Raw genomic sequence first — 25914 nt, 5'->3', positions numbered from 1 at the left:
GCGCCGCTAGGTAGGATTTCCCTGTTGGTTTCAAATCTTAAGCCAAGAAAGAACGGAAAAAGCGCACGCTTACCAGAGCTGTTGGGTTGACCTAGGAGTATAATACAACCTGGAAGTCCTCGATAGAAGGGACGAGGACAGTGCCAAAGGAGAGTGAGGGGGTTTGAGTTCTGGGCTCTTCGATTCGAAGTTAGTGGTGCTCAGTAAGGACGAAATGTCACCCCACGTCACCTAGCTTGGCCCCGCTGCCGGAGCTTCTGTTTCATTCACCCCACCCGGTCCAACCCCTCATCGTCACCCTCACCCTCACGTCCTCACCCTCCGATTTATCCAACTCGCATTGCCCAGACGCGCGAGTTATTAATGTGCCTGTGTTCCACTGCCATTAACTTGGTTTGTTAGTGTAACTCTGCCACCGGTTCATCCAACTGCATCATTAGCTAGGGCCCCAATAACGCCCGCTGGCAAGGAATAGGAGGGTTTGCCTCTTGGTCGGGAGACTTCTCTGTGAGCCCAATCCTGCTTTCGCACTCCTTGATCACAGCAACCGACACAGCATGGCCAGACAGGCCAGCCGGGAGCGTTGGAATGTCTGGATTGTTGGTCTGGCTTAGTCTCCTCGTCCCAGGCTGAGGAGCATGTTCTACACCGTCTTCAGCCGAAAAGAAAAATAAACAGAAACACAAGTACCAAAAAAAAGTCCCTCGTGATCATGCCAAACTCCAAATGCGAAACGTAGACGCCGTAAATAAGCGGCACGGTCCGAGCCTTGTTCAAGGCACTTTCATCCCAGCCCCAGGATCAAGGCTCCTTCAGTAAAGACTCTTTATCGGGGACCCCCGCTTCCGCTTTTCTCCATCTGTCCCCATACACCATCCTCCACGTTCACAAGCACATCCGCGAGGCACTAGGGCGCCGAGAATGCTTGGATATATCGACCATGTGCGATTCTCTGGCATAGATCTCGCGCCTAAACCGATTTCTCGTCATTGACCACTACCACCGGGCTCCGTTTATCTGCGGTCCTGGATACTGCCAACGAAAGAAGGGTCCTTGACACTGCCGCCAGCGTCTCCTAGGCCGGCAATTGGACGATTGTAGCTGAAGCCAGTGAACTGGTTCTGCATCGTCTCAGAGAGAACATCTCCGTCGACGTAGGAATCTTGTGGCGGCTCCGACGTAAACTCGGGGTCAAAGTTGGCCGTGTCAAGCGCATCAACCTAAGCAGGAAAAGGGTCAGTAGGTTATTTCGGAGAGCATAACCTGCAACAGACGCGGATCGGCTACATACCACATTGGGCTTAAACTGAGGCTCGTACTTCCGCTGTAAAAGCTTGCGCCAATCTATGGCGTGGAAGAAGGGGTGTGCTTTGATCTCGGCCGATCCATTGGCCCCCAGCCGCTGCTGAGGGTCGCGGTTCAGCAGCTTGGTCAAGAGGTCCTTGGCCGCAGGCGGCACAATCTCGGGTCCGGGGAAGTGCAGGGGCTCGCTGAGAATCTTCCGGTACATCTCGTTGGTGTTCTCGTCGTAAAACGGTGGCAGTCCCGTCAACATCTCATACAGAAGCACACCGAGAGTCCACCAGTCGACCGTCTTGTTGTAGCCGTTGCCCATCAACAACTCGGGGGCGAGGTACTCGGGCGTCCCGCAGAACGTGTTGGTACGGTCCTCGTCCTTCATGTCCAACTTGCACAGGCCAAAGTCGCACAGGGCAATATGACCTTGGTAGTCTAGAAGAATGTTTTCGGGCTTCAGGTCGCGGTAAATAACGTTGAAGCCGTGGAGACACTCGAGAGCACAGAGCAGCTCGGCGGTGTAGAATCGGCTGCGGTTAACATCGAAGCGCTGCTCTTTCTGCAAGTGGTGGAAGAGCTCGCCGCCGTTCACAAATGCCAGGACAAAGTACAGCTTCTCGGGGCTCTGGAATGTGAACTTTAGTGGGACGATGAAGGGGTTGTTGATCTGGGCGAGGACCGAACGCTCGGCCAGCGTATGCGCGACTTCGGATCTCGAGATGATGTGGGCCTTTCGGATCGTCTTGAGCGCGTAGATACGGTTTGTGTCCTTCTTCCGCACCTGCATAACCTTGCCGAAGCTGCCTTTGCCCACGACTTTGAGGAGCTCGAAGTCTTCGATCTTGAGCTTGCCAGCGCGGTTCTCCACGTACTCAACACCGATCTTGAGCTTTCCTGTACCATACTGGACCTCTACCCATTCCAAGCCGCTTTGTCCGAGAGAGCGCTCGCGGTTCGCAAACTCCGCCGCCGCCTTTTCGCGGTCCTTTCTGCTGGCCTTGGGATCCTCGACGTATTGCTGCCTCTCCTCGAACCTGGGGTTGATCCGGGCGACGCCGAGGAAAATGTCCTGGCTCCGGCCAGAGCCGGGGGCCGCATTGGGGTTCCGGATATATAAATGTACAGCTAACTCCGTCACTCTCGACACGTCGAACTTGTACTGCGTGTTGGATCCAGCCCACAGCGGGTTCTCGGGGTTGCCTTCGACTGAGTTGACAAAGACTTGGACCTTGTCAAAATCGAGCAAGGCATACGGCATGTACTTGGCCGAGATTCGGCCGTGGTTTGTCGGAATTCCGCTGAAGCCGCCCGATGACGTCTGAGGTCGGCCGCCATTCATGAAGCCTAACCCGCGTGACGACGATGCCGGCCGGATGGAGCCGGCCACGCTGCTGAGTGTATTTCCGGTCGATAACGAGTTGCCAGGGTGGGAAGAGCCGAACGAGTCCCGATGTTGCTCTGGTAGGGAGAAGCCTTGGCCCTCGTGTAGCGTAACGACAAGGATGCCGGGCTTTGGGGGCTCGATAACCGGTGCCTGCGTGAGGTCTTCCGAGGCCGCTGGAAAGGGGGGTTAGGCTGTACTCTCTGAATTCCAAAATTGCACGCGAGCGACGTACCTATGGTGCTCTCATTTGTAGGACTCGGTGTTTGAGGAAGGGCCGAGGGGCTTTTGTCTTCTTTCTCTGAAAGGGGGGGCGTTGCCGGGGTGCGGGAGAATGTGTTGGCCAGAGGACCCAGATGAGTCTCTTTCAATTCTGGAACGACGACGCGTCAGCATCATCTATCTTGGTTGGCATGTTTATTCACTCGAGGTAGTTTCAAGGACACGGTAATCGGGAGGCGAAGCGTGCCACCGTGGGCGCACGTGCTGGAGCGGCCACGGAAGACAAATGATGGCGACATACTCTTGGTTAGTTTCCAGGACATTTTGGAAGGTGACGTGTGAGCCGGCCCGGGGAATGGCAATGCTAGCGACGACAAAATAGGGTGGTACGATGCCAAATACGCGTCGGCGAACTATCAAGCTGAGGTTATAGGATATGGGAGAACGATGGCGGTGTCAAGAGATAGACAGCCAGCCGTCAAGTTGCTGTGTCGGATTCCAAGGTCGAGTCGAGGGGCGACGACGTGCGGCAATGGGCTGCGGAGGTGGGTGTGGTAAATCGGGCGCCCCAAGGTTGTGGTCAAGACCAATGAGGGGCCCTGGCGGAGGCGGGGGTTGTTAATCGAAGCACCTAATGTAGCAGGGCCCCGCAAATGCGGTCAGCAGCGAAGACAGCAGAACCCGGAACCCGCCCCCCCGGAGAAGACTTAAAATCTGTGCCCCTGGGATGGCGATAGGCATGTCTGGACGACCAAATGGTTAGGCGCTTTCCCTAGGAGATAAGTTATTTACCACTTGCACTGTATGTTTATAAGTGCTGTATGTACGAATACGAAGTACGGCTACTAATGCTATAGAATTATCCGTTTAAGTACGGAATGTCGGGTTATTCCATGTAATTGTAAGATAGGATTGATAGGTAAGTACACAGTATTAGGAGCCCGAGGCGCATGTGGTAGCGATCTGGATTCTACAAGGTTGCAACAGGAGGTCAGTTTTACAAGTCACATATCAAGATCAGTCGGGGTTTGAATGGGTCAACTATCCGCAGGGCGAAGGAGAGGCACGGGTAATAATCCGATCTGTGCTGTCGTGTCAATCTTTTGTCGAGCAGGCTATTGGCGCCGTGGTAGCGATAAGTTACCGCCGTTATCACACAAACTAGCAAGCGGGCAGGTACCACAGGCACAGGAGCGATGACGAAATGTCGGGTTCTCCTTCCCCTTTTCCTGAACGTGTTCATTTCTGGCACTCCAGAGTCCAGACGAGCTCGTGCCCGTAATACGTGCCCCAACCTCGGCTCAGCGACAGGTTGGAGCTAGGCAAGGGACGGAAAGACTCGTTACGATTTACGAGGCCCAAAGGGCTGGCTACTGCTACTCATGGAGGCAATATCGTTCGAATTACAAATCGCCGAACTTGTCGGGCTTCGCTTTTTTCGCCATTCGCTATACCGCCCTACCTGTATTATTAGCGCTGCCATCTCTTGGAGGTCGACTGCACCCTCCCTTCTCCTTTTCTGATGCGCCAGCTCGATGCAGGCGATTTCCAATCATCAGCCCGTCCAGCCCTTCTTCGTGTCCCAAGACGACATGTATTGCGGAAAAATACAGCCCGCTCTGTGGATATTGCAACATCAGCCCCGTGTATGTACATACATATACACACGCAATCTGGAGCACAGCCTCCGTCACGGCAAAAAAGAAAAGAAATTGACGCGCCTCCCCGGCCCTTGACGCTCAGCTCAACGAAGCCAGCCCCTGAAGTCCCCCTCCAATGGTTTCCAAAACGTGGGGAGCGGGGAGAGAGGCGGAGCGTCCGATAAATAGGGGCTGACCGGGGATGCAGGTAATGTTGCAAAAACCCAGGGTTACCATCTCAAATTCTCAATCTTAGTCGTCGCGTTTCGTTGCCCAGGATCGCATCCATAAATAGCTACCACTATGTAGTCAACAGTTTCGCAAGGCTCGACGACTGTGGAGGAAGAGGAAGATACGAACCGAAAACTTGCTGTTGATTTTGCAATAATTTATTTATAATTATGGCAGATGGTCTGGCCCAGATCGAGGTATTTGTCGGGTACCTATCCTCGGGATTTATTTGTAAGGCTGGGCCCCTCCATGTCTCTCATCAATAGTCGCTTGCTTTTCGCGGTTTGCATGCGAACCACCACAGCATTAAAACCACAACACGGGATACAGATGGGGCTTTGGCCTATTACCATGATCTTTGACCAGAATGCCAATAGTAGGCACCGCGACGTCCTGCGACTGCCCCTCGCACTGTCTCACGCGACGCTACGTATACCTTGTTCTGTCTCTGTAAGAGAAGCAAAGCTCAGGCAAGAAACAAAGCGCCGAGGGCCTTTACAGGTTTCGTTCTACAATACAAAAAGAGCACAGCTTCCAAAGAAGTGTGCCATGTTGTCTTTCACTTTCAGCGCCAACACGAACGAGAAGACCAAAGAGAGACCTCAGAAGGTATTGGCCGGCAAACCTAAAAACATGTAGGGTCGAAGAGGATCAGCAATAATAAATGGATCATGGCCTCTGTCAGCTATAATAATTAGTACGACTCCTGGATTGAGAGGCGTCCATTCCGGCCTGAAATTCTCCTCAGAGCGACCCAGTACCCCTTCTTCGGGCGACCGACCCTGACGAGATGTGAGTTTCCACTTGCAGTTTAACGTATAACAATACCACCTCCCTTGGAGCAGAATCTCGAGGTATTTGCAGGACCAAGATGAACCTCTTCTCTTTCTGGTGATTCTACACTGGGGGCGCCTGCTCAGAGAGACGAGCAACAACAAAGCCGGCGGCCCGCGCGACATCCTCGATATAGGTAAAGTGCGACAGCGCGAGGAGGTGACTACCGCCGCGGCAGATGTTGTCGCCGGCGTGGCAGATGGACAGCTGGCTGGACGGCGGCGTGCTAGGGACTGGCTTTCCGTGGGCCGGAGATCCAAAGGTGACGACGGCGGCGACCCTAGCCGCGGCCGCGGCCGCTGCCGGTAGGAGCCCCGCCGCCCGGTGGACCAACTGCGCGCCTTGGCTGTATCCGGCCATGACCAGCTTGGTGCTGGGACAGCTTGCGAGCGCCCGTGTCACGAGAGCGGCTCTAGACATGGGTATAGGGGGAATCAACGGCTAGACACCATCCCGTGTCTTGTTTAGAGAGCATCTCACATGTTCACGCTGCTCGCTGCGTCGCCGCCGAGGAAATACGTCGCCGTTTTCGCCTCGTAGGCGACGCCCTGGACGGCTAGCAAAGCGCCGGCGGTACCCTTGGCGTTGCTCTTGAGCCGCCGAGCCACTGCATCAAAGAATTCGGGGCCGATCAGCCCGCCCACATTGCCGGCCTCGTTGGTGCCGCGCGCGAAGACGATGGTCACGTCGGCGCACTACTGACGCGCGTCTAGCACGGAATTCCGCGTCGTCTCTATGCCGAACTCGGCCGCCACCAGCCGCTTCATGGCGAGCATGGCCTCGCCGACCCCGTCGACGACGATGCTGAAGGGGCAGAACTTGGCCATCCCGTACAGCACCTTGGCCCACGAGACCGGGGGCCGTGCTGCTGCTGCTGCGGCGGCGCTTCCTCGCGCATGGAGGGAGTTGCTGCTGCTGCTGCTGGCTGGCCGTGGGATTGCTGTCGCGCTGGTGACTGGGGACAGAAGCAGGCCCAGGAGAGCGAAGAATGAGGCTTTCGTTCTGGCGCCGGGCGAGTATAGTCTGTCCTAGCCGTAGTTGCCGGCGCAGACACAAAACAGGCACTTGAGACACAGATTTCCACGGGTGTGCACAGCGGCTTGTCTCGTCGTCGGCCGTCTTGCAACAAGATATCATTCTCCGGCTTTCTAGAGAGCTTGAGCCAGGTCCATAGAGGCGGCAGCTAGATACAAACGATACCCCAGCCTCGGATGCTCGTGATGCTTGCCACCAGCCAAAAAAACAAACTTTCCACATTTCGGCTCAACCCCCAAACGAGAGAGACTCACGCCTCACCTCCTCTTCTTCGCAGCCACACTCGTCACTCCCGCACTGCTGCTGCTATTCAACCCGACGCCAGTCACAATAGCCAGGCGCGCCAGCAGCGGGATCGCAGCAGTGACGGCACACGCCCAGTCGAACGCCGTAAAATCCGCAAGAGTGAGATAGGCGCCCCAACCACCAACAACCTCCGCGGCACTGTGCCAGTAGAAGGTGTCCGAGACGAGCTAGCCGGCACATAACAAACGCCACACGCGCAGGTCGTCGACCAGCCGCAGCACCACGGCCTCGTCCAGCGCTATGCACAACCATAACCGGAACTGGTTCTCGCCCCGGACCGTTATCAGGCCCCGCGTCACTCCGCTCGTGCACGCCGCCCGCCACCGCCATGAATACGCCGTTGGCCGCCAGCAGCGGCTCGAGTACCGTCAGTGTTAGCTGTAGCGCGTACGGGACTGCCGCCGTCGCCGACGTGGCTGCTGGCTTTGTCGTGGCGGAGGAGCGGGACGGCGCCATGGTTTCCGGTCCTCGCGTCGCATCTTTTGTTGGGCCTTGGTTCCAGTCGGACGCAACGCAGCTGGGTGCCCAGCTTAGCCTTCCAGAACAGACAAGCTGTGAGCGGCAGCCGTTCAATCAGCGTTTTGGGTTCTGGTCTTTGCCTTGGTTGAAGACAAACCTGGAACACAATACTCACTCACCGATGCTGCCGGCGCCAGGTCTGGAAACGGCCTTTGTTGTGGTTCCGATTGCCTGGCGAGGGGCGGGGAAGCTCGAACAAGTATCCCCGTCAGCTGCAGCTGAGAGTTCACGTCGCCAAGCCATGTCGAGAGCGAGGGGTCCAGTAGTGTCTGTTTCCCACCCTGACCAGGTTTGTCGAGGGTGGTCTCGGCAATCCTTCTCTGGCTTGTGAATGCCCCCCTAGCCAACCAGCGATTTCACGTGTTGGATGCTACTTACCGACTGAGTCCAGGCACAGCTGCCTTCTCACCCCTCCCCCCAAGCCAGGAATGATTCTAGATCTTGAAGATGCCGATACAGATACCATGCCGGGCTGGTTGCGAAGGGAAGCTTGCACGTTTGGGATCCGGATTAGAGGGGAACAGATGATGAGTTTATATATATTCGTCATAAACGAATTACCTAACTAGATATTGACCTCCCTCCCCCCTACCTTCCGCAGCCTCACGCGCATGGGCATGCCGTCCTTGGGGTGCGCCACGATGTCGCCGACGTGGTAGGCCTGGTGGCCGAGGACCTCTGGCGAGCCGGGCGCGAAGGCGCCCTCAAAGTCCATCTCGCGGGCCGTCAGCGCCAGGATGGCCTTGAGCTCGAGCTGGACGAGCTCGAGGCCGATGCAGCCGCGCGGGCCGAGCTCGAACGGCCGGTACGCGTTCTTGTGCGGGTGCAGCGGGTTAGCCTCGTCGCCGTCGCGGACGAGGAACCGCTCCGGGATGAAGTCGAGCGGCCGCGGCCACAGGCTCTCGCGGTGGTGCGTCGTGTGGTGGTCGCTGAGCAGCGCCCAGTGCTCTGTGGGCATGCGCTGGCCCGTCTTGGCGTCGACGAGCCAGAAGTCGGGCTGCCCGGCCCGCACGCTGCCGCCGACCGCCGGGAACAGCCGCGTCGTCTCCTTGATGACCGCCGCCGTGTGCGGCAAGCTGTTGAGCAGCGTCGGGTTGGCTGCGATGCGCGCCTCGGCCGCTGCTGGGTCTGCCCCGAGTATGGCCGTGTGCTCGGCCCGTACCGCTGCTAGTGCCTCCGGGTGCTTGGACAGCATGTACACGGTGTAGCACAGCGTCGTGGCCGTCGTGTCGTGGCCCGCGAAGATGAGCATGCCTAGGTGCATGGTCAGCCGCTCCAGGAACGCGCTGTCGATCTGGCTGGCCGACGTGATGGGGTTGCCGGCCTCCTTCTGCTCCGCCAGGTAGGCTTGGATGGCGAGCGCCAGGATCGTCTTGGTCTCGCCGGCGGCGCCGACGCCCTTGTTATTACCGACCTGCTCGTTGATGAGCCGCTGTATTATGGGAACGAAGTGGTTCTTGATGGTGCGGTTGTTGTTCCATATGAACAGCGACCGCAGCGGGTGCAGCATCTTGCAGATCTCGACGGGCGTGCTTCGCGGGCAGGTCCACCATATCTGGTTGTTGAGCGCTTTTTGCAGCGGCTGGCTCGTCGTCTGGCAGTTCAGACGGTCTCCCCTGTTTGAATTGTTAATTAGAAGGCCGCTAGGAAGGCAGAGTGTTATTGGCTAGAAATAACAGACGAGATGTTGAGGGCAATGACGTCTATTGTCAGATCGATGGCTAGGTCCATCAGTTTCACCGTCTCGCCGGACCGCGCCGCCGCCTTTAGCTTGTCGGAGAAGATGCGAATCTCGTTGAGCATGGCTGGAGCAAGCGAGGTGAGATTCTTGTTAGAGAAGCTGGGGTTGAAGATGCTTCTCCACCGCTTCCACTCAGGCCCTTCGAGCGTGACGAGGTCTAGATTCTTGGTCCTGAATAACCACGCACGTCTGTCAGTTCCTCTCTCTCTCTCTCTCGTCCCCTACTCGCATGTGCTCTGAAAGGGGACAGGAGAGTGCATACCAGGGCCTAAACTCGGCTCTCATGTCGGGAGACTTGGGGAGCGACCGGATCTGTGTAAAGGTGGATATCATTTCCGGATTGAAAACAAAGACCAGAGGCTGCACGATGGGCCACGAATCAATGTAAACGGCCCCGTGCTCCTCAAACTCTGGGAAGTCCTTCAACAGGAAGTGCATCAGGAGAGTGCCGTTGGCGTCCCCTGGGATCCTTGACATGGCTTTGCCCATGACGATCAGGTGGCCCCAGAAGTATGAATGCGGCAAGATGGGCTAGACAAAAATCAACGTCAGCAATAATTGGCGAACTGATTAGTTGGAGGGTCAGGCGCCAGACTTACGACCCCATACTTGGTGCTGAGCTCGCGGGTGCGCATGCGGACTTGGTGCAGCCGGAAGAAAAAGTAGGCGAGGCCGGAAAGAGCGAGAGCCCACAGCGCCCGGAGCGCAACTACGGCGACGAACATGATGTCGATGTCGCCCAGCCAAGGCCGGAGGTCTGTCTACCAAGGCTTTGGTGACAAGGAGAGATTCAAACCGTGATTGGTGAGAGGCCGAACGTGGTCACAATAAAGCCGGCTGCTAGTAATTCATAATGAGTGAGTAACAAGAAAAATAGGGCCGGTGGGAGGGGCTAATCATTACTTACCTAGGGATTAGTCCATTTAGTAGCGATGAGAAGAAGAAGAAAAAGTTAAAAAAAAGAGAGCCTGCCCTCCCTTTTGTTGGCGACCAGCAGCGTTGTCTTATCAAGCTTACCGGCAAGCCTCCGTCTTTTCATTCGGCAATTCTAATAAAGATAGCTCAGCCAGGAAGTGGGCTTTTTTTTTGGTGGTCCGCGTACCTGGAACTGCAACACGCACCAAATGCCCCAATGATAGTTCGTTCGCCGAGGGACACTTTGTCTTGGACCCCTGGAAGTGGAGTCTCGTTCCCCCCCGTTTAGAACAGGCCGCGGGCCGCGAATATGCACAAAAAGACCGCGCGCGCTGACCACTCGGACTTGGCAGTAGGATCGCGCCAAACCCGATATCGTGGGACCAACGTTGAACGTCGCGGCTTGACTTCGTCAATGTCAAAGGACAACCATCCATTGTTTACAAACTTGTGGAGACCACAGCATTCTTTTCAGATATTGTTAGAATAGGCTCAAACGTCGGGACAATCGGTGAAAATGCAGCCAAACTCAAGGTGTCTTATTTGTGTGTCTAACTTAAGTATGGCATTCTAATTACAATCAACTTGTCCAGACAAGTCCAGCAGGGTGCGTATTGAGAAAAAAATGGTTTTCATACAAAAGAGAATGTTCTGAATGTATGACATCAATTGTTCTCCAAGTGAAAGTTTCCGAAGTTAATACCCGACCTCAACATTGATTGGCCTCCATGTTATTGGGAAAATGCCGAATCAGGTAGGTAGCTAGAGACTATAGAGAGATAGGCACGGAATGAGTAACACATGATCACCTACTCCTAGATGGTCACTAATTACACGGTCAATTGTAATCTGTACTAATTTGGAACTGGGGGTCTCGGGAACCATCTCACGGCATTGGTGTTCTGCATTCTTCCTAGTCAATGTCTCAAATCAGAGGTCCCCCTATTATAACCATCATCTCACGCGTGTAGACTACACTGCATGCATCACATGTACCTGGAAGATTAGGGACGATGAGAGCAGGAAATATAGTGTCATATTCAAAATCATAATACACCTCGGATATAGTTAGGTTCACATGTTGATTGAATCTAAAATTAGCAATCATTACCCATATACAACTTACTGGTTAATTACAAAACGATGGGTAACTGCAAGTAACCTTGCTAGCAGGAAGGTTCCTCATCCCTAACTTGTTCAATTCTTTCAAGATGCAGCTTCAAAGCTGGCCCCCTCATTGATGAGCGAGTTCTTTACAAGAACATAACGGCAAGGAAACCAGCGGCAGCAGCAATCTCGACACCGTGCGCCACGCGGCCAGCTCCCGCCGTGACAAATGTCCTGGAAGTGGTGCTGGTTGGGGGAGGAGAGCGCGTGGTTGTCCCTAACGACGTCGTCGAGGCCGGTGGCGTGATCGGGGTCGATGGCTCGGGTCCTGACTCGGGTCCAGACTGTGTTTCGGCCGGGGACCCAGGTTCCGATTCGGCTGGGGACCCAGGCCCGGACTCGGATTTTGTCGGCGACCCCGACCCCGGCCCCGACCCTGAGCCGGATCCGGACCCGGGCCCGGTGGGCGTCTCTGTCGCCGAATCTAAACACTCGGACGTAGACTTAGGGACGGTCGGTGTCTCGGACGGCGTCTCGGACTCTGGGCAGACGGTGGTACCAATGACGACGACCTCGGTTGTAATGATAGTGGTGGCTTGGTCCAGAGGACAGTTGGTCACGGAGTCGGGGCACGACGTGGTTGTCTTGGTGGTGGTGGTGAAGATGGTGCTAGTCGTGGACTTGCCCGTCGTTGATGCTGGCGGCTTGGAGGTTGAGGCTGGCGGCGTAGATGTTGGCTTAGAAGTTGGCTTGGACGTCGGTTGGGACGTTGGTTGAGACGTTGGCCTGGAGGTTGGCTGGGACGTTGGCCTGGAGGTTGGCTGGGACGTTGGCTTGGAGGTTGGCTGGGACGTTGGCTTGGAGGTTGGCTGGGACGTTGGCTTGGACGTTGGCTTGGAAGTTGGTTGAGACGTCGGCTTGGACGTTGGCTTGGAGGTTGGTTGGGACGTCGGCTTGGACGTTGGCTTGGACGTCGGCTTGGAGGTTGGTTGAGACGTCGGCTTGGACGTCGGCTTGGACGTTGGCTTGGAGGTTGTTGACGGCAGCTTTGTGGTCGACGCGGGTGGTTTCGTCGTGGTAGTGTCCCAGTAAGTGACGCAAGAGCAAGCAGAGCTGACAGCCGAGACCTTTCCGCCGCAGTTGTTGAAGTTGGTCGGGATAGCCGACGCAGCAGTCGTAGTCCCTTTGAGAAACTTGGGGCACCAGGTCTTGGCTTCAGCAGCAAAGCGGTCGTCTATGAGGTTCCTGTAGCAGTTGTCGTTCTCCTGGACTTGTTGTCAGCATATGCAGGTCGGATAAGTCAGACCTCCCCTTGGCTGACTTACACAGTATGGGTACTGCCAGGCATTTACCACGCCGAGGGCAAGGGCCCCCAGAGCGAGAGAGACGCCACGCATAGTGATGATGACGGTGTTGATGCTGCCGCTGCTGCTGCTGCTGCTGCTGCTGCTGCTGCTGCTGTTGTTGTTGTTGTTGTTGTTGTTGTTGTTGTTGTTGTTGTTTAAAACGGACGACTAGAGCAAAAGCGAATGACAAAGTGAACACTGGGACGGAAAGGAGAAAAGAAATAAAGTGAGTGACTGCGGCAAACACGGCCTGTTGAGAGAGCTCCGGAAAACGAGAGAAACGAGGTAACTAACAGCACACAACAAGAGACGAGGGGCGCGTGCTTCTTTAAGGCTTTCTGGGCCGGGTGCCCTTGGCTGGAGAAGAAGGATATGCTTCATGCAGGCGCGGATTCGGCATCAGTCACACTCGCACCAGTCGAACATGACAGACAACACGAGACTGGATGGGGGTGGGAATACGAGGGCGTCCGCCATGGCGTCCTGCCCCTTACAGACAGCACCGGAAGCTCTCGGGCAGCTTCTGGGAGGACCGCATCCCAGCCCGGCTTCGTTTCGTCCCCATGACAAACGCAAACGTCAACGCCTAGCCAGAGCGAACAACGCCGGGCGAGCCAACCATGGACCCCAGGCGAGAGGGTTCTCGGGCAACCATCCGCCTCCGCCAGGCGGGGGGACGCCGGGAATTGGTAATGGTGTGTGTGCTTTGCCGCCAGCCGGCGGGATTGTCAAAGAGGCACGTCTCGAGCCTACCCGAATCCAATCTGTCTGTGCGACGATCTTGTCAAGACAGGGCGTCCGTTAACTTGGCAGTCTGGGGCACAGGGAGAGGGGGAGAGAGAAGGCAGAGCGAGAAAGAGGACAGCGCAAGAATCGAGCAGGAGCCGTCGGCCATTTTCGTCCCAGGCTGCAAGATCTCAGAGAGACGGAAAGAAAGGGAACGAGAACGGCCGGGAGCGATCCCACATCGCAAAGTCAATCGATCCATCTCCATGGAAAGCACGATCCATCTCCATGGAAGGCGCGGCCCAAGCCCGAGCAGGAAACATCGGCCGGCGACTTCTGGCAGTTACAGCCCCGCCGGCCCCGCCCAACATGGCAGCAGCAGTGCGCGTGTTGCGATCCGTCTGTCGTCCATGCCGTCGTGCCGTTGCGCGATCTCTGTCAGGTGGATCGTGCCCGTGCCCCCCTGTAGCCTGGCAAGCTCGGGAGCTCGCGTACACAGTAGACTCAAGCCGCCGCCCCAGCCCCAGATCCCACGCTTACCAAGTCGAGATACGCGAGACCCTGATTGGCTTGATTGGCTGCTATCGTCTTTTCCATGTCACGGTTGGTCTGGGAATCGGCTTCGGCTTGCCTCTCGTTTGGGAAAATCCGGGGCACAGCTTCGGCCCCCTCCCACCATCTCGACCGTTTGCGTCTTCTGCGTTCTTCCCGCTGCCAACGAACACGAGGTGCGTCAATTGGATGCAATTATGTGTGTGCGTCTCTGCACATAATTACGTACGTGCATACAACGGGTTTGCCCAACTGGGCGTAGAGCTAATGGAAGGAGAGCCGGCAAATTGAAGCAGTCAACAACCAACTTTGGACTTGGCCTTGGAGTTTGGACGAAGAGGCGTCCGCGCACGCACGCACGCACGCGCGCCACTGAGAGCACTTGACAGCTTTGACTTTGTGGCACATTGGCTCGAGCCCCAGCGGCTGTTGCGTGTTGGCGCCCCTGGAAGTTCCGAATGCAGTTTACGCCTCACTTGTTCCGTCTCTTCTCTCCCTCAAAAAAAGGTGCCAAACCAACAACCTTTTCCTGCAGGTTGCAACAGGTTTCTCTCGGATGTTCTGTGCCACACTCCCGCGCCAACACGGGGGGCCATCGGACGGAAAGAAAGCTCCTGCTCAGGGGTGCGAGCAAGGAGGGCATGCCATTTCAGCAGCGAGTGGTGGTCCGCCCTCTTGGGACGCATCTATTTAAGCATCGATTTTGCTCAATACGCTCCTGCAAAGAAGGTAGCTTGCCGCCCCAGAGGTGTGCTAAGCGTATTCGGTCAAGTTCCATGTTTACCTGGCACCAAGTTAGCTCAAGTTACCTGGCCCTAGACCTCATGAGTCAATAGTGTTCGCAGCTAGTCGGGCAATTCTTATTCCTTTGCTGAATTGCAGACTGTTGCCTCGGTGTGTTACCTTTGCCCAAGTGCGAGAAGGAGTGAACAGAAAGGGAGGACGGTTCAGGACCACCCACCAGCCAACCCTGGCTAGCTAGGCAGCTCATAATGCAACTTCACGTGAAATAGATGTGACTCTATTATCTATTTGGGTCCATGTATGTACGAAGGCGGCGTGTTCTCGTGTTTCTACGCATGTTTGTCAATCATTGTTTCCTACCCCCCCCCTTGACACGGCACGAGGAAATGAAAACAAAGTAAAATCAATTTCTTTCGGGGCAGAGTCATGATCGGAGTGAGGACCATCTCTTGCCGTAAAAACAGGATCGCTTCTTAATCAAAGAACGCCCAGAAATCTGGGTAATGTCAGACGAAACATCCAAATACACCCCTCTTTTCAACTTGCGAAAGAAAAAGAAAAGAAAAAGAGTGAAAAATGAGGAAAAGAAAAGACTCCCAATAAGAGGGTAGAAAAGAGGGAAACATAATACTCATCTGCCTGAGGCGGCAGCCCGTTATGCCTCACGAGTTAATTAGCCTCCCTGTCACAGTGACTTGCCAATTGCCATCCAGTTACACGGAGTTTCAGCCAAGGAAACAAAGGTACCCTACCTATCGTAGAAAGTGAGTCCAGTAGAGCAGGTTAGTACCACTGCAGACTGATGAGCGATGATTTGGGGTGTTCAGCAACACGACCTCCTCCCCCCGACGCATCAACTCCCGAGTCGCAGCCGGACGCTGGCTTGAGAACTGAAGAGAGCATGAGAGGAAAGCAAACAATCACAACACGATGACTCGAAGCTATCCCCGCTCCCTCAAATATGCGCCGCCCGAGTTAGTAGATGAATTATTGATACTTATATCAAGCATCGCCGTCCCAGGGGACGAGCAGTTGACGTGCCCCCCCATATCTCCCACATGTTGTCGGCCACGTCTTACACGAGGCTCAGAGCGGAGAATCCTCACAGACGCTCAAGTATGGGCACGTATTGATGTAAACAACCCTAATTAAGTTATTTATATTATTATATAGCCATGTTAATAACTATGTCTGTCCTTGCTCCCATGAAAAAGGCAGAAAAAGGGAAATAAACTTTCATATCGCGTTGCACCTTTTTTCTCAAAAAAAACGCACACATGTATCCGAAAAGAAAACGCCAGAACCAAACCTCATGATCCAGATTGGCCGTTACCATAAACTCATGATGCAGATGAAGTTACTTTTCTCGGCCCGGCCCTGAGGACCTTCCCCTTTTCCAGCACAACCTCAAAGTCGGCGTCCCTGACGGCTTCCGCCTTGTGAGCAATGGTGATGACGGTGCTGTAACGCAGCTCCTCGCGCAACAGGCGCTGTATCTCGTCGGCCGTCTGTGCGTCGATAGACGCCGTGGCCTCGTCCATGATGATGACGGGGCTGCGGCGCAGGATGGCGCGACCGAGCCCGATCAGCTGGCGCTGCCCTTGGCTCAGATTGTGCCCGCCTGAGTCGACGGGGCTGTCCAGGGTGAAGGAGTGACCGTGGAGAACGCGGTCAAGCACGCTCGCGCGATCCGCCTCCTCGTGCTCGCCCAGAGGGTCCAGGTTGTCGCGCAGCGTGCCCGGGAACAACACGGGATCCTGGGCGACGAAGGTGATATTACGCCGAAGCACATGCTTATCGACATCAGCGAGGTTGATAGCCCCGATGTGGATGGCGCCGCCCGTGTTCGCGTCCGGATGCAGTGTGCCGAGAAGGCTCAAGGCAAGGGTGCTCTTGCCGGAACCTGTGCGGCCGGTTACAGCAACATTAGAGCCGCCCGGGATTTTAATGCTGACGTCGTCGAGGACCGGGTCCAGGTGGGGTGCGTAGCGCAGCGTGACGTGGTCGAACACGATAGCATCGCCGTAGCCGGGCCAGGCAGCTGGAGGCTTTACAGTACCGACCGGCTCCTGCTCAAGGTGTAGCAGCTCGATAATACGCTCCACGCTAACAAACTGCATCTGCATATCACCATAACGGCGGCACAGCATGTGCGTGCATATGACAAAGTTCGAGGCGGCCGCCAGCACAAATCCGACCGAGCCACCGGACAAACCTGCTAGCACTGCGGTGACTGTTAGAGTGAAAGAGGTCAGTGCCGATAGCAAGTCGAACCGGAACTGCAACCACATTTGCATGGCCCAGTACATGTGATCCATTTTCTGGAACTTGTCGGTGGTGGCCACGATTCGCGCCTGAAAGTGAGGCTCGGCGTGATAAGCCCGCACTGTGGTCAGGCCCTCGACAAGTGTGCCGAAATTAGACATGAGCGGCGACAGCGAGACCGTCTCAAGACGGCGTAGCGATTGCGACGTAGGCAGAAAGCGGAAGAATATGACGACAAAGAGCGTTGTCATAATGACGCTCAGCATGAGGAACACGGGCGTGGTCGAAGCTATCACGATGACTGACGTGATCCAGCCGAGGACGTACCACGCCACTCCGACCAACTGGCCCGCGATGGCCCCGTCAACAGTGCCCATATCCGACGTCATCCGGTTCATAAGCCGACCGACCGGCGTCACGTCGTAGAAGCGGAACGTCGCGTTGCTGACACGGCGCACCACCTGCTCGAACAGCGTCTTGCCTGCACGGTACACAATCACGATGAGCGCAGCATCTGCGAGACTCAGTGCAACCACCTGAGCCAACGAGACGACAAAGAACCAGAATAGCCACGGACGGACATTTTCGTCAGGAGGCGGCAGGTAGCTACCGAGGTCCGTCCAGCTCTTCGAGGCATTAGCGGCGGGCCCGTGGAGCGTCCTAGGAGAAAACCCAAAGGCGAGTTGCGACGCTGTAGCATCCAGGTCATCTTGCACGACTCCACCAAAGCCGAGAACATAGGTACTGACACTGCGGGCCGCTGCCGGGGAGCTGCCGTACTGCTCACCCCATTCCTTGAGGAACCAGAAATATCCCACCTTGGCCGCGCGGAAGAAAACGTAGGCAGAAATCAGGCCAACCCACCATACAAGTCCTGCGGCCTTGACGTACTCCCAGTAAACCGAAATCAAGACACCGCCATGGGCCCGGTGCTCCTCCTCGATGAACTTTTCTGCCGGTTTTGTATCTTCTTCTTCGCCCTCAACCTGCTCGGCAGCAGCCGCAAGGTTGGCCTCGAGACCATCAGGCTCCACGATTTCTCTATCAAAGGATGTTACCCGGCCGCCAGTGGTGACTTCGAGAACCTGGTACGCGTATTGCTTGACGATGTCAACCCGATGCGTCACAAAAATGACAAGGCGGCCCTCGGTAAGCGACGACCTTTTGTCCCCAAAGAGGTTCTTCATGATGCTGGTAGCTGTGTGGTGGTCCAAGGCCGCGATGGGATCGTCTAATAGCAGGATGCGAGAATTGCTGTATATGGCCCTCGCCAGAGAGACGCGGGCGCGTTGTCCGCCAGAGAGGCCGACGCCATTTTCACCAATCAAGGTGAGATCCTTGGAGCGGAATGTTTCGAAGTCGGCGCGGAGGCAGCAGGCGTCAATGACACTCTCAAAGCGAGCCTTGTCGTAGATAGAAGAAAAGAGAATGTTCTCACGGATGCTCATGCTCTCCAGCCAAGGCGTCTGGGCGCAGTATCCTATCATTTCGCGCGGCACGATAGTCTCCCCATGGAGCAAGTCGAGCTCGCCCAGAATTGCCGACAACAGAGCCGTCTTCCCGATGCCAACCTTGCCGCAAACAACGGTCAATCCGGGCCTGCACACCATCGAAACGTGCCTGAGAACCTTCTTAGTAGATGCCGGCCAGGAGAAGGAGGCGTCCCTAATCTCAATCTCGAGAGGACCAGGCGGCCTGGCTAGGTCTTGCTCAGCGTCCCTGTTATCATCAAGAGAAATCTCCTTCTCGGGCTCGAGCATGAATTTCTCGATGCGCTGCATGGCGACTCGTGCATTCAGCAATACCGTGATCAGATCTGGCAGTTCTCGTAGTGCGTTCTGCAAAGTAGTGAACAGTTCGAGCGCCGGGAAAGCAATATCGACGGTCATGGGTCTGTTGGAGATGAGCGTGTAAGCCATGAATCCTGCTACCGGGACCATGTAAGCTGTCATTGAGTTGACGGTTTTTATAAGATCCGAGATGATGTTGCTCATGATGCGCTTCGTTAGTTCAGCTCGGCGGCTTTCCATGATCTGGGCAAGCCACGAGTCCTGCCAGTCGTACCATCTCAGGTGGCGAATAGATTCGACGAACTGGCTGATACGTTGCAGCTTCGAGTCAGTGACTGTCCGACGTACTCGCTCGATGCGGAGCAGAAGTCGCATGAAGAAGGCATTGATGCCCATGCCGACAAGAAGGACAATGATTCCAGAGAGCGAGGCTGGCCCGAGAATGTTCCAGATGAGCACAACAGACAAGACAAGGTTCATTGGCTTGGTGAAAATATACTGGAATTCCCAGAACCGCTGCGATACTTCGTAAACGTCGTTGCGCATGATATTAAGGATCTTGCCCGTCGACGCCGGAGAGTCGGCCGCTGGGCCCACCTTCACGTTCAGCGACTTGACCATCTGGACTGCCTGCCAAACCCAATCCGGGAGCCATGATCCTCTTTCGCGCGGCTTCTTGCTCTGGCCGAGGAGGCCATCGGTGTCTGACGACGACTCGTCGTCAGTGAGGGTGGTCGCGGTTGAGGTGCCCCCAGATGGCGGAATTTCTTGCTCTTCTGGTGCTGCCGCCTCGATAGTTCCAGGGACTGTCTGGGTGTTGGGGAAAGTGAAGGCCTTCCGACGCAGAGTCTTCTCATACACCATTGTGATCATCGCACCCCTAGTCTTCTCATAACCACGGCGGCAGTAACCTAGATTGAAGATACCGGATTGGGCCATGACCAATCGAAGGAAGAGAGTGATTCCGGCGTATACAAGCGCTGTCCTGGTATCTGGCGTCTCGGAAGATAGCGCCTTGAGGAGTTGCTTGAGCAGGATAGGTTCAGCCAACTGGATCGAAGTCTCGAGCACGCCAAGGCCGGTAGTAAGAAGAAGATCAAGGCCAGCGGCCTGGAACAGCCGCGCTAGCACCGTGCCTGGGATATCACGGAAGAGTCGGTGGAGTCGGCTGTGCTGGAACTCGTAAGCAAGGAACCAGACGTCCTCATCGTGCAGCTGCCGCTTGTAGCCGATGGCAATTAGCGGGGCCACCCAAGAGATAGTCATCCACTGCCACAAGGTGATAACGTCTTCGGGACTCCGGGCGGACGCCGTGGGCTTCTCAAATGGCTTAGCTATCCCCGTGGTATCCAGTAAAGGATCCCTCATAGGCATATTGACCATGATGGCAAGGGATGCCAAGGGGAGCCCGATGGCGCCCGTCCAGCCGACCACTCCCTCCCAGCCGCTTCCGGTAGCTATCGGGGCAGAGACAGCTACGGCCAGCTCAGCGACAATGAGGGCGGCTTGTATGACAAACACCGCCCCAGGAATGACTCTAGGTCGTTCCATGACAAGAACAAGACTTGATATGATCTGATTTTAGGAAGCATCAGCAAAAAGCATGCAAAGGACTGACCCGGCGGACGCACTTACGTTTGGGATGACAGGCACCATGTACTGCAGTCGGTGCCGTGGCCAAATCAGAGCTCCGGCAACGCCACAGGCTGCGGCGAGAATGGTCAACAGCAGGACGGAGACGGTCCATGCCGTCCAGGGCCTCTGCCTAGCCGAGGCTGCGACTTCTTCATCGCCGGCCCGGCCCAAGGCTGAGGCGGCCTCGGCCTCTTCGGAACCGAGCCTGCGTAGCCACTGAGGGCGGAACCTCCACACCGGGCCAAGTCCGTAGCGTAGCAGAACCACGAGGACCGAGATCCACAGCGGGATGTGGCCGATGACCCCAAGGCAGTCAGTCCCAAAGGTTCCCGTTGTGGGGATCTGCATAGACTGGTTAGCTTGCTTCCAGTTGGAGGGAGAAAGGAGAAAGGTTCGGCAACCGGCTAGGGACTTCACTTACCCAAAAGTTCTTGCAACAGCTGTAGCATGGCCAGAAACTCGGGCTCTCCACTAGCAACGGCCATTCCGACGATAGGGATTGGCCGCTAAAGGAATGGCTCGCCAGATTTATTTGGTGAGCCATCCTGTGGTGGAATAAGAGGGGAAAGTGAAAAAGAAAAGATCAAGACGGAGACGGGTTTGAGGGTGGTCCCCCGATCTCGGCCGCGGGGGGCCTTTACCCGTTCTACTGATCCGGGAAACGTGGTAAATAATACGCGTGTTCCCTATCAACGGGACATCAAGTGAGGGGGCGGGGTAATAAGATGTAGATGATGCAGGCACAAAGAGGCTCGGAGAAGAGAAACCTCTTGCAATCTGCAGTTCGGAAAAGGAAATTGGACAGGGAAGGATCCCAAATATATTTCCTAGCATAAAATGAAAATGCAGAGAGTGGAGGGGAGAGGGAGAAGGAGAAGAGGTGGAAGTAAAAGAGAGAGAAAATATTGAAAGAAATAAAATAAAATAAAATAAAATAAAATAAAATAAAAACAGGGCTGAGAGGATTCAATTCCCAGGCCGCCCGGGCGGGCCAAGGCCCGGGGTCGGTCAGGTCGCTTGTTGGGGGGCCGGGGCAGCAGCTTTGCTGACGGGTGACGATACAGTAAGACATGACACTAGACTCTATTGCACTAGCAGGCACTGCGACAGCGCCAGCAGCACCAAGCAGCGCCGCCAAGAGATAGCAGAGAGATGGCAAACAGCAAAGAATACGATGTTGGCTGTTCGGACTGTCGCATTGCATTTCGGCAGATGTTGAATTGGCACATGTGCGGGGTCCTGTTTCAAAGATCGCCCCAACACCTAGAGAAGAGATCCATATCTGCTGTCAAACCAGCGACGGGAACTTCCAGTGGAGGAGGTTGTGCGCAGGGCATCAATTGACTGCCAAATGTGGAAAGAACGCCCTAAGCAATCCACCCGCAATGCGTGCGTGTCCATGTCGAATTAACATCCACGTAATTTCACTTTTAAAAGAACCCCCAACTCTACTAACGAACCTCAACCCTACCTGCTTGAGAGGCGTGCCGGAGGCGAGGTGCTGCCGGAAACTTGTGTTGGCTGACAATCTTGGCCGGGCTGTCCCGGGCCTAGACAGCCAGCCAACCCGGAGGTCGCTGAGCCGCCAAAAAATTGCACTAAAATTCTATAATCCCCGAGCCAAGACAGTGGTGGGAGGGAGGAGCACTTGAACCCTCCGTTGCGCCGCGGTGTCCGCTGCCGTTTTGGTTGCAATGGATGGAAAGCACGGGCAGACAGTCCGACGACAACCTTAAAGAGTCCATTCCACAAGTCAAGGCACGCACGCATGCACGCGCAATAAGGGACAGCAATTGCGCAAGCAAGTTGCCCGTTTTAATTGTCAATTACGATTCGTTTTATTATGTGTTTTTGGTATCACATCATCATCGCCTGGGTCTCCACATCGGTCTCCCTTCTCCGAACAGCTGTGCCTGAGAAAAGGTTTCGAAAGCCTGCCCGTCGGGGAAAAGGTCCCAGCGCGGCGCTAAGACTTCTGGAGATGCCAGCCGGCCCAGGGGCCAAGAAAGGGCGTAGAAGGATCGCAGCAAATGCCAAATTCTCCGTAAGCAGTTTAAAAAAAACGGAAACAAACAAGAAACCTCGCTCCCCTTTCCCCCCAATCCGAATGACGTCCGCCGGCCCATATGCTTGTTCGCCTTTTGCTGCTTTTTGAAGATGCCATAAAACCCAACCCGCGCCGGCCAAAGTCTAGGCAAGATTATAAACTCATCCGGGACACAACTGCAGTTAGTCCCGGAAAGTCCAAAGTAGGTAGGTAGCTGCGCATCCCCGCATGCGATTATTAAGTGCAACGATAGATGTGTAGATACGAGGCTAGTGGAGGCTACCTATCTCCGTAGTTGAGGTTGTAGCAATGGAGGTTGTCCGGGTGCAGCTCCCGGAAGTTCGTGGGGTACTATTGTTGGTTGGTGGACGATGGGCGTCACTGCTCCCAACTCGGCGGCGCCTGCTTCTCCTCCTCCACCACTACCGCCTGCCCCAACTGCATCTCCGCCCACGAGGTGGCGCTGCTGCTGCTGCTGCTGCTGCTGCTGGTCCGACCCCGCTAGTTCGAAAAGAGGTGTCGAATATCGGGTGAGCGAAGCCAGGGGAGGTGGCGTCACGATCCCGCCGTCCGTGGCTGGCGACCCCGGGTATGCGAGCACATCGGGCGATTCCCAGTTGAACATGCTAACCCGATTGCCAGCTGCCGCATTCGATATCTGCATGTAGTTGTACTTCGCACCTCCCAATGTCCCCGCGACCGGCCCGCTCATGTTGCTGTAATTGTTGTTGTAGTGGCTGCCCGCACCCGCGCCCACGCCCGCGTCGGACAGCGTGGGCACAAAGGAGACGTGTCCGGCCCGTGAGGTGAGCATCGGGTGTGACTCCTCGCCCTCGTGCCTCCTCCTGTACCGCATGAAGAAATGTACAATCGCGCCGAGCAGGGCCAGGCCCACGATCAGCGAGCCTGCAATTATTCCCGCCTTCGCGCCAGTTGACAGCCCGTTGCTGTTGTTGTTAGCGTCTTGGCCCCCCTTTCCGGCGTCCGTCTGCTCAGGCCCCGTGCTTTTTGTTGGTGTTGCTGACGATGAAGTCGTCGTCGTTGTTGACGCTTGCGTGGAACTCGTTGTTTTCGAAGTGCTCGACTTGGTCGACGTTGACAGTGTTGTCCGCGTCTTTGAGGTAGTGGTTGATGCCGCACTGGCCGCGATTGACTCGAATCGGGCCTTGGACATGTTCAGCGGCGTCTGGCTGTTCGCGCAGGCAGACTGCATGGTATCGAAAACTGCGTCAACGTCGTCCGGGTCCTTCGTGCCCAGGCACTTGGCCGTATTGGTGACAAAGTCGCCCCCATTGCTACATAAGCACGAGTTTAACACCTCTACGGTGCTCGAGGGACAATTGGCTGTGTCGGCGGCCTGGTCCAGGCAATCTTGCGAGTTCTCCGGGTAGAAGCCGAAGCTGGGGCTTGCGGCCTGTGATGTGGAAATGAGGATAAGGGCAACGAGAGACGATGGGAGGATTGATATCGCCCTTGGGGTCCGCATTCTGTTGTGGTGTTATTGGGGCTCCTGTCGAGAGGAGTCCCGGCAGCTCAGAACAGCTCAGAACAAGGTGTTTTGTTGTCGAGCGTGGGTGAGACAAGGACGAGACATTCGCACAGTCGCAGGGTAAAAAGGGACAACTAGCAAAAGTCCTTCGGATGAAAAACGAAAAACGAGGGACAAGAGACGAGAAACAAATGGGGGCCGTCAAAATACAATGCAATTAAGTCGATCATCGTCCATCAACCATTAAAAGTAAAGCTCCCAGGGTGACCCGGTCGCTCACGGCCCGGGCTGGGCTGACAGACAGGCGGCTGTGTTCCATATTTAGCTGTGCTTATTTTGGTACGATGTTGGCATGTTGGCATTCCTGAAAGCGAGAAGTCCAGGGGCTGTTCTGGGAACCCTCGAGCCGACCAGACAAGCCGCTTCCTCTCTGGCGCTGCGGCCGCCGCTGGGCCGTCTTGATTCGGCCCACCGGGAGGCTTAAACCTGCAGGCCCCGGGCCCAACTTGTTTTCGCCTCAATCCCTCCACCTCGTTGAGGCGAGTATACTGCCTCCACAACACGATGCGTTCAGCCCTGCCCTGCTCTCTGTTGAAATAAGGTGGGCATGCCAATCGTGCAGTCAATCCATAGATTAGGATTGGGATTACGATTAGGATTCGGAAGGTGCAGGGCAGATACGAACGGAGCAGGGCACGGGTGCCAAAATACACAGACAGGTCACTGCGGCATCCCCAGGCTGCCAAGTAATGCCGCTTTTTATTCGCCAGTCAATCAACAAAACCACACTTTCGCAATACTGAGTACAGGGGGGGCCTGAAGATCCGACGGTTCTGGGTTCGGCCCTACGGCACCTTGCCTACCTGTAGATGCCCTGATGCCCTACCTTACATCATGGAGGCCTGTCTGACAGTGGAGCTTGGGGCAGAAAGAGCGAGCGGCGCTCAAAGCGTGTAAAGAGCAGGCCGCACATCACTCACCTCAGCATCATGAGGCAGGCAAGGTAATAACCAGCAGAACCTCGATTGGAGGCTTCTCGTTGAGATCCTTCCCCGGATTCTGCAATAGCTGGTATTGTTGCTCCAAGACCGAGCCTTACAGCCATGATATAAGTTCACTGCCTGCATGCAAGATCCTTACGCAGCCGCAGCATCTTGGCAGCGGTGCCACACTCGCCTTGCTGCAGTTGCATTTTTGCGCGTATAGGAAGTCTCCATTTTTCTGCCAAAGCGAGCTGGATGCAACTCCGGTACCCTGCTCAGATATCTTCAAGAAGGATGCAAACACTGAACCTATCGAACGGTTCGAACTGACGTTGTTTCCAAATCCAAACACAAGCCCCGTCCACTCACAAATTCCTGTGGGCTTCCCCTCTTTCTGCGCAGCGGGATCCCACCCTGCCCCGTGTTACCGGTTGCCTTAATAATAAATCAGATATGATCGACCATCCCCTATCACATGCATCTCTACCGATGGCTCTGTTCAGCGGGCTGAGCAAGAACAAAACCGACTGTTGGTGATACACAGTGTTTTAAGACCCCAGGTTGACCACAGTAGATTCCGTTCTTGTGTTATACGCTCCATTCTGCCTTTACTTGTTACCATTTCAATGAAGATTACCACATCTTTCAACTCGACAATTATCAATCCACTCTGTCCACGCAAGCAAGAAGAGAGAACATCTCATCGTGCCAGGTTGAGCCGAATCCTTCTGACATCGACCCGAGGCATATATTTCATTATTGTGCCTAGCATCGGCAACCCTCAGTTCTGGCTCGTGTCCATCCTATGATGGTTCTGCATTTTCAAAGGCCGGCACCGCTCGCCTGCCGTTCAAGTCCTCAGGCCGGGGCCAAGTCAATAAAGTCAATGCCACGCAACATATATCCATCTAGTTGCTCATATACACAGTGTATATGCCTGTGTGCGATACTCCAAGAAGACATGTTAATAAGCCCGGAAGGCCATTTTGATCAAAAACGCCGTCATTTCACGAATTCGCTGCTTATCAAAGTCGGCAAATCTTTTCTAACTGCCAGTGATCACTATCGCTGAGGTGACTATCACATAAAATCTAAAGAAACATGCCTATA

General features: G+C 55.4%; 8 protein-coding genes across 8 annotated transcripts; 2 read left to right on the top strand and 6 right to left on the bottom strand.

Moving 5' to 3' along the window:
* Positions 1–1013: 1013 nt before the first annotated feature.
* Positions 1014–3222, bottom strand: B0T26DRAFT_673758 (kinase-like domain-containing protein; the record flags this gene model as incomplete). The annotated part of the gene is made up of 4 exons (XM_060439636.1): positions 1014–1220; positions 1292–2853; positions 2913–3050; positions 3201–3222. The coding sequence occupies 4 exons, from the start codon at positions 3220–3222 to the stop codon at positions 1014–1016; spliced, it is 1929 nt and encodes a 642-aa protein (XP_060297925.1).
* A 2445-nt stretch (positions 3223–5667) lies between these two features.
* B0T26DRAFT_640486 (cutinase) lies at positions 5668–6299 on the bottom strand (the record flags this gene model as incomplete). The annotated part of the gene is made up of 2 exons (XM_060437236.1): positions 5668–6016; positions 6085–6299. Coding segments are annotated over 2 exons (564 nt in total), but the record flags the coding sequence as incomplete, so codon positions are not given.
* Positions 6300–7067: 768 nt separating this feature from the next.
* On the top strand, positions 7068–7912 carry B0T26DRAFT_198016 (uncharacterized protein). The gene has a single exon (XM_060433730.1). The coding sequence runs from the start codon at positions 7274–7276 to the stop codon at positions 7793–7795; it is 522 nt and encodes a 173-aa protein (XP_060297923.1). The 5' UTR covers positions 7068–7273; the 3' UTR covers positions 7796–7912.
* Positions 7913–8029: 117 nt separating this feature from the next.
* B0T26DRAFT_643022 (cytochrome P450) lies at positions 8030–9930 on the bottom strand (the record flags this gene model as incomplete). The annotated part of the gene is made up of 4 exons (XM_060437499.1): positions 8030–9080; positions 9146–9376; positions 9468–9736; positions 9805–9930. 4 exons carry the CDS (start codon positions 9928–9930, stop codon positions 8030–8032), a joined length of 1677 nt encoding a protein of 558 aa, XP_060297922.1.
* A 1352-nt stretch (positions 9931–11282) lies between these two features.
* On the bottom strand, positions 11283–12908 carry B0T26DRAFT_197958 (uncharacterized protein). Its single transcript, XM_060433727.1, has 3 exons — positions 12553–12908; positions 12122–12492; positions 11283–12013 (listed from the first exon to the last, which is right to left on the bottom strand). The coding sequence occupies exons 1-3, from the start codon at positions 12622–12624 to the stop codon at positions 11374–11376; spliced, it is 1083 nt and encodes a 360-aa protein (XP_060297921.1). The 5' UTR covers positions 12625–12908; the 3' UTR covers positions 11283–11373.
* Positions 12909–13074: 166 nt separating this feature from the next.
* On the top strand, positions 13075–14218 carry B0T26DRAFT_198011 (uncharacterized protein). The gene is made up of 2 exons (XM_060433729.1): positions 13075–14076; positions 14131–14218. The coding sequence occupies exon 1, from the start codon at positions 13194–13196 to the stop codon at positions 14070–14072; it is 879 nt and encodes a 292-aa protein (XP_060297920.1). The 5' UTR covers positions 13075–13193; the 3' UTR covers positions 14073–14076; positions 14131–14218.
* A 1421-nt stretch (positions 14219–15639) lies between these two features.
* Positions 15640–21231, bottom strand: B0T26DRAFT_850270 (uncharacterized protein). Its single transcript, XM_060447635.1, has 3 exons — positions 20707–21231; positions 20286–20627; positions 15640–20225 (listed from the first exon to the last, which is right to left on the bottom strand). Exons 1-3 carry the CDS (start codon positions 20827–20829, stop codon positions 15936–15938), a joined length of 4755 nt encoding a protein of 1584 aa, XP_060297919.1. The 5' UTR covers positions 20830–21231; the 3' UTR covers positions 15640–15935.
* On the bottom strand, positions 21198–24311 carry B0T26DRAFT_810903 (uncharacterized protein). The gene is made up of 4 exons (XM_060447280.1): positions 23358–24311; positions 22830–23279; positions 21757–21786; positions 21198–21330 (listed from the first exon to the last, which is right to left on the bottom strand). Exons 1-4 carry the CDS (start codon positions 23816–23818, stop codon positions 21294–21296), a joined length of 978 nt encoding a protein of 325 aa, XP_060297918.1. The 5' UTR covers positions 23819–24311; the 3' UTR covers positions 21198–21293.
* Between the last annotated feature and the right edge of the window lie 1603 nt (positions 24312–25914).

Source organism: Lasiosphaeria miniovina (genome assembly GCF_030549165.1).
Source record: "Lasiosphaeria miniovina strain SMH2392-1A chromosome Unknown B0T26scaffold_3, whole genome shotgun sequence".
In the NCBI taxonomy this organism is placed as follows: Eukaryota; Fungi; Ascomycota; class Sordariomycetes; order Sordariales; family Lasiosphaeriaceae; genus Lasiosphaeria; species Lasiosphaeria miniovina.
The sequence above is the reverse complement of the archived record's forward strand: the minus strand, read 5'-3'. Positions and strand labels throughout refer to the sequence as shown.

Coding starts and splice junctions, on each gene's coding strand:
- B0T26DRAFT_198016 (XM_060433730.1), top strand. CDS start 7,274: ATGAATACGCCGTTGGCCGCCAGCAGCGGCTCGAGTACCGTCAGTGTT.
- B0T26DRAFT_197958 (XM_060433727.1), bottom strand. CDS start 12,624: ATGCGTGGCGTCTCTCTCGCTCTGGGGGCCCTTGCCCTCGGCGTGGTA. Junction 12,493..12,552: donor CCTGGCAGTACCCATACTGT/GTAAGTCAGCCA, acceptor CAACAAGTCCAG/GAGAACGACAACTGCTACAG. Junction 12,014..12,121: donor ACGTCTCAACCAACTTCCAA/GCCAACGTCCAA, acceptor GCCAACCTCCAG/GCCAACGTCTCAACCAACGT.
- B0T26DRAFT_198011 (XM_060433729.1), top strand. CDS start 13,194: ATGGACCCCAGGCGAGAGGGTTCTCGGGCAACCATCCGCCTCCGCCAG.
- B0T26DRAFT_850270 (XM_060447635.1), bottom strand. CDS start 20,829: ATGGCTCACCAAATAAATCTGGCGAGCCATTCCTTTAGCGGCCAATCC. Junction 20,628..20,706: donor GCTGTTGCAAGAACTTTTGG/GTAAGTGAAGTC, acceptor CAGTCTATGCAG/ATCCCCACAACGGGAACCTT. Junction 20,226..20,285: donor TGGTGCCTGTCATCCCAAAC/GTAAGTGCGTCC, acceptor TCCTAAAATCAG/ATCATATCAAGTCTTGTTCT.
- B0T26DRAFT_810903 (XM_060447280.1), bottom strand. CDS start 23,818: ATGCGGACCCCAAGGGCGATATCAATCCTCCCATCGTCTCTCGTTGCC. Junction 23,280..23,357: donor ACAACGACGACGACTTCATC/GTCAGCAACACC, acceptor TAACAACAACAG/CAACGGGCTGTCAACTGGCG. Junction 21,787..22,829: donor CCTCTTTTCGAACTAGCGGG/GTCGGACCAGCA, acceptor AGTTTCCGGCAG/CACCTCGCCTCCGGCACGCC.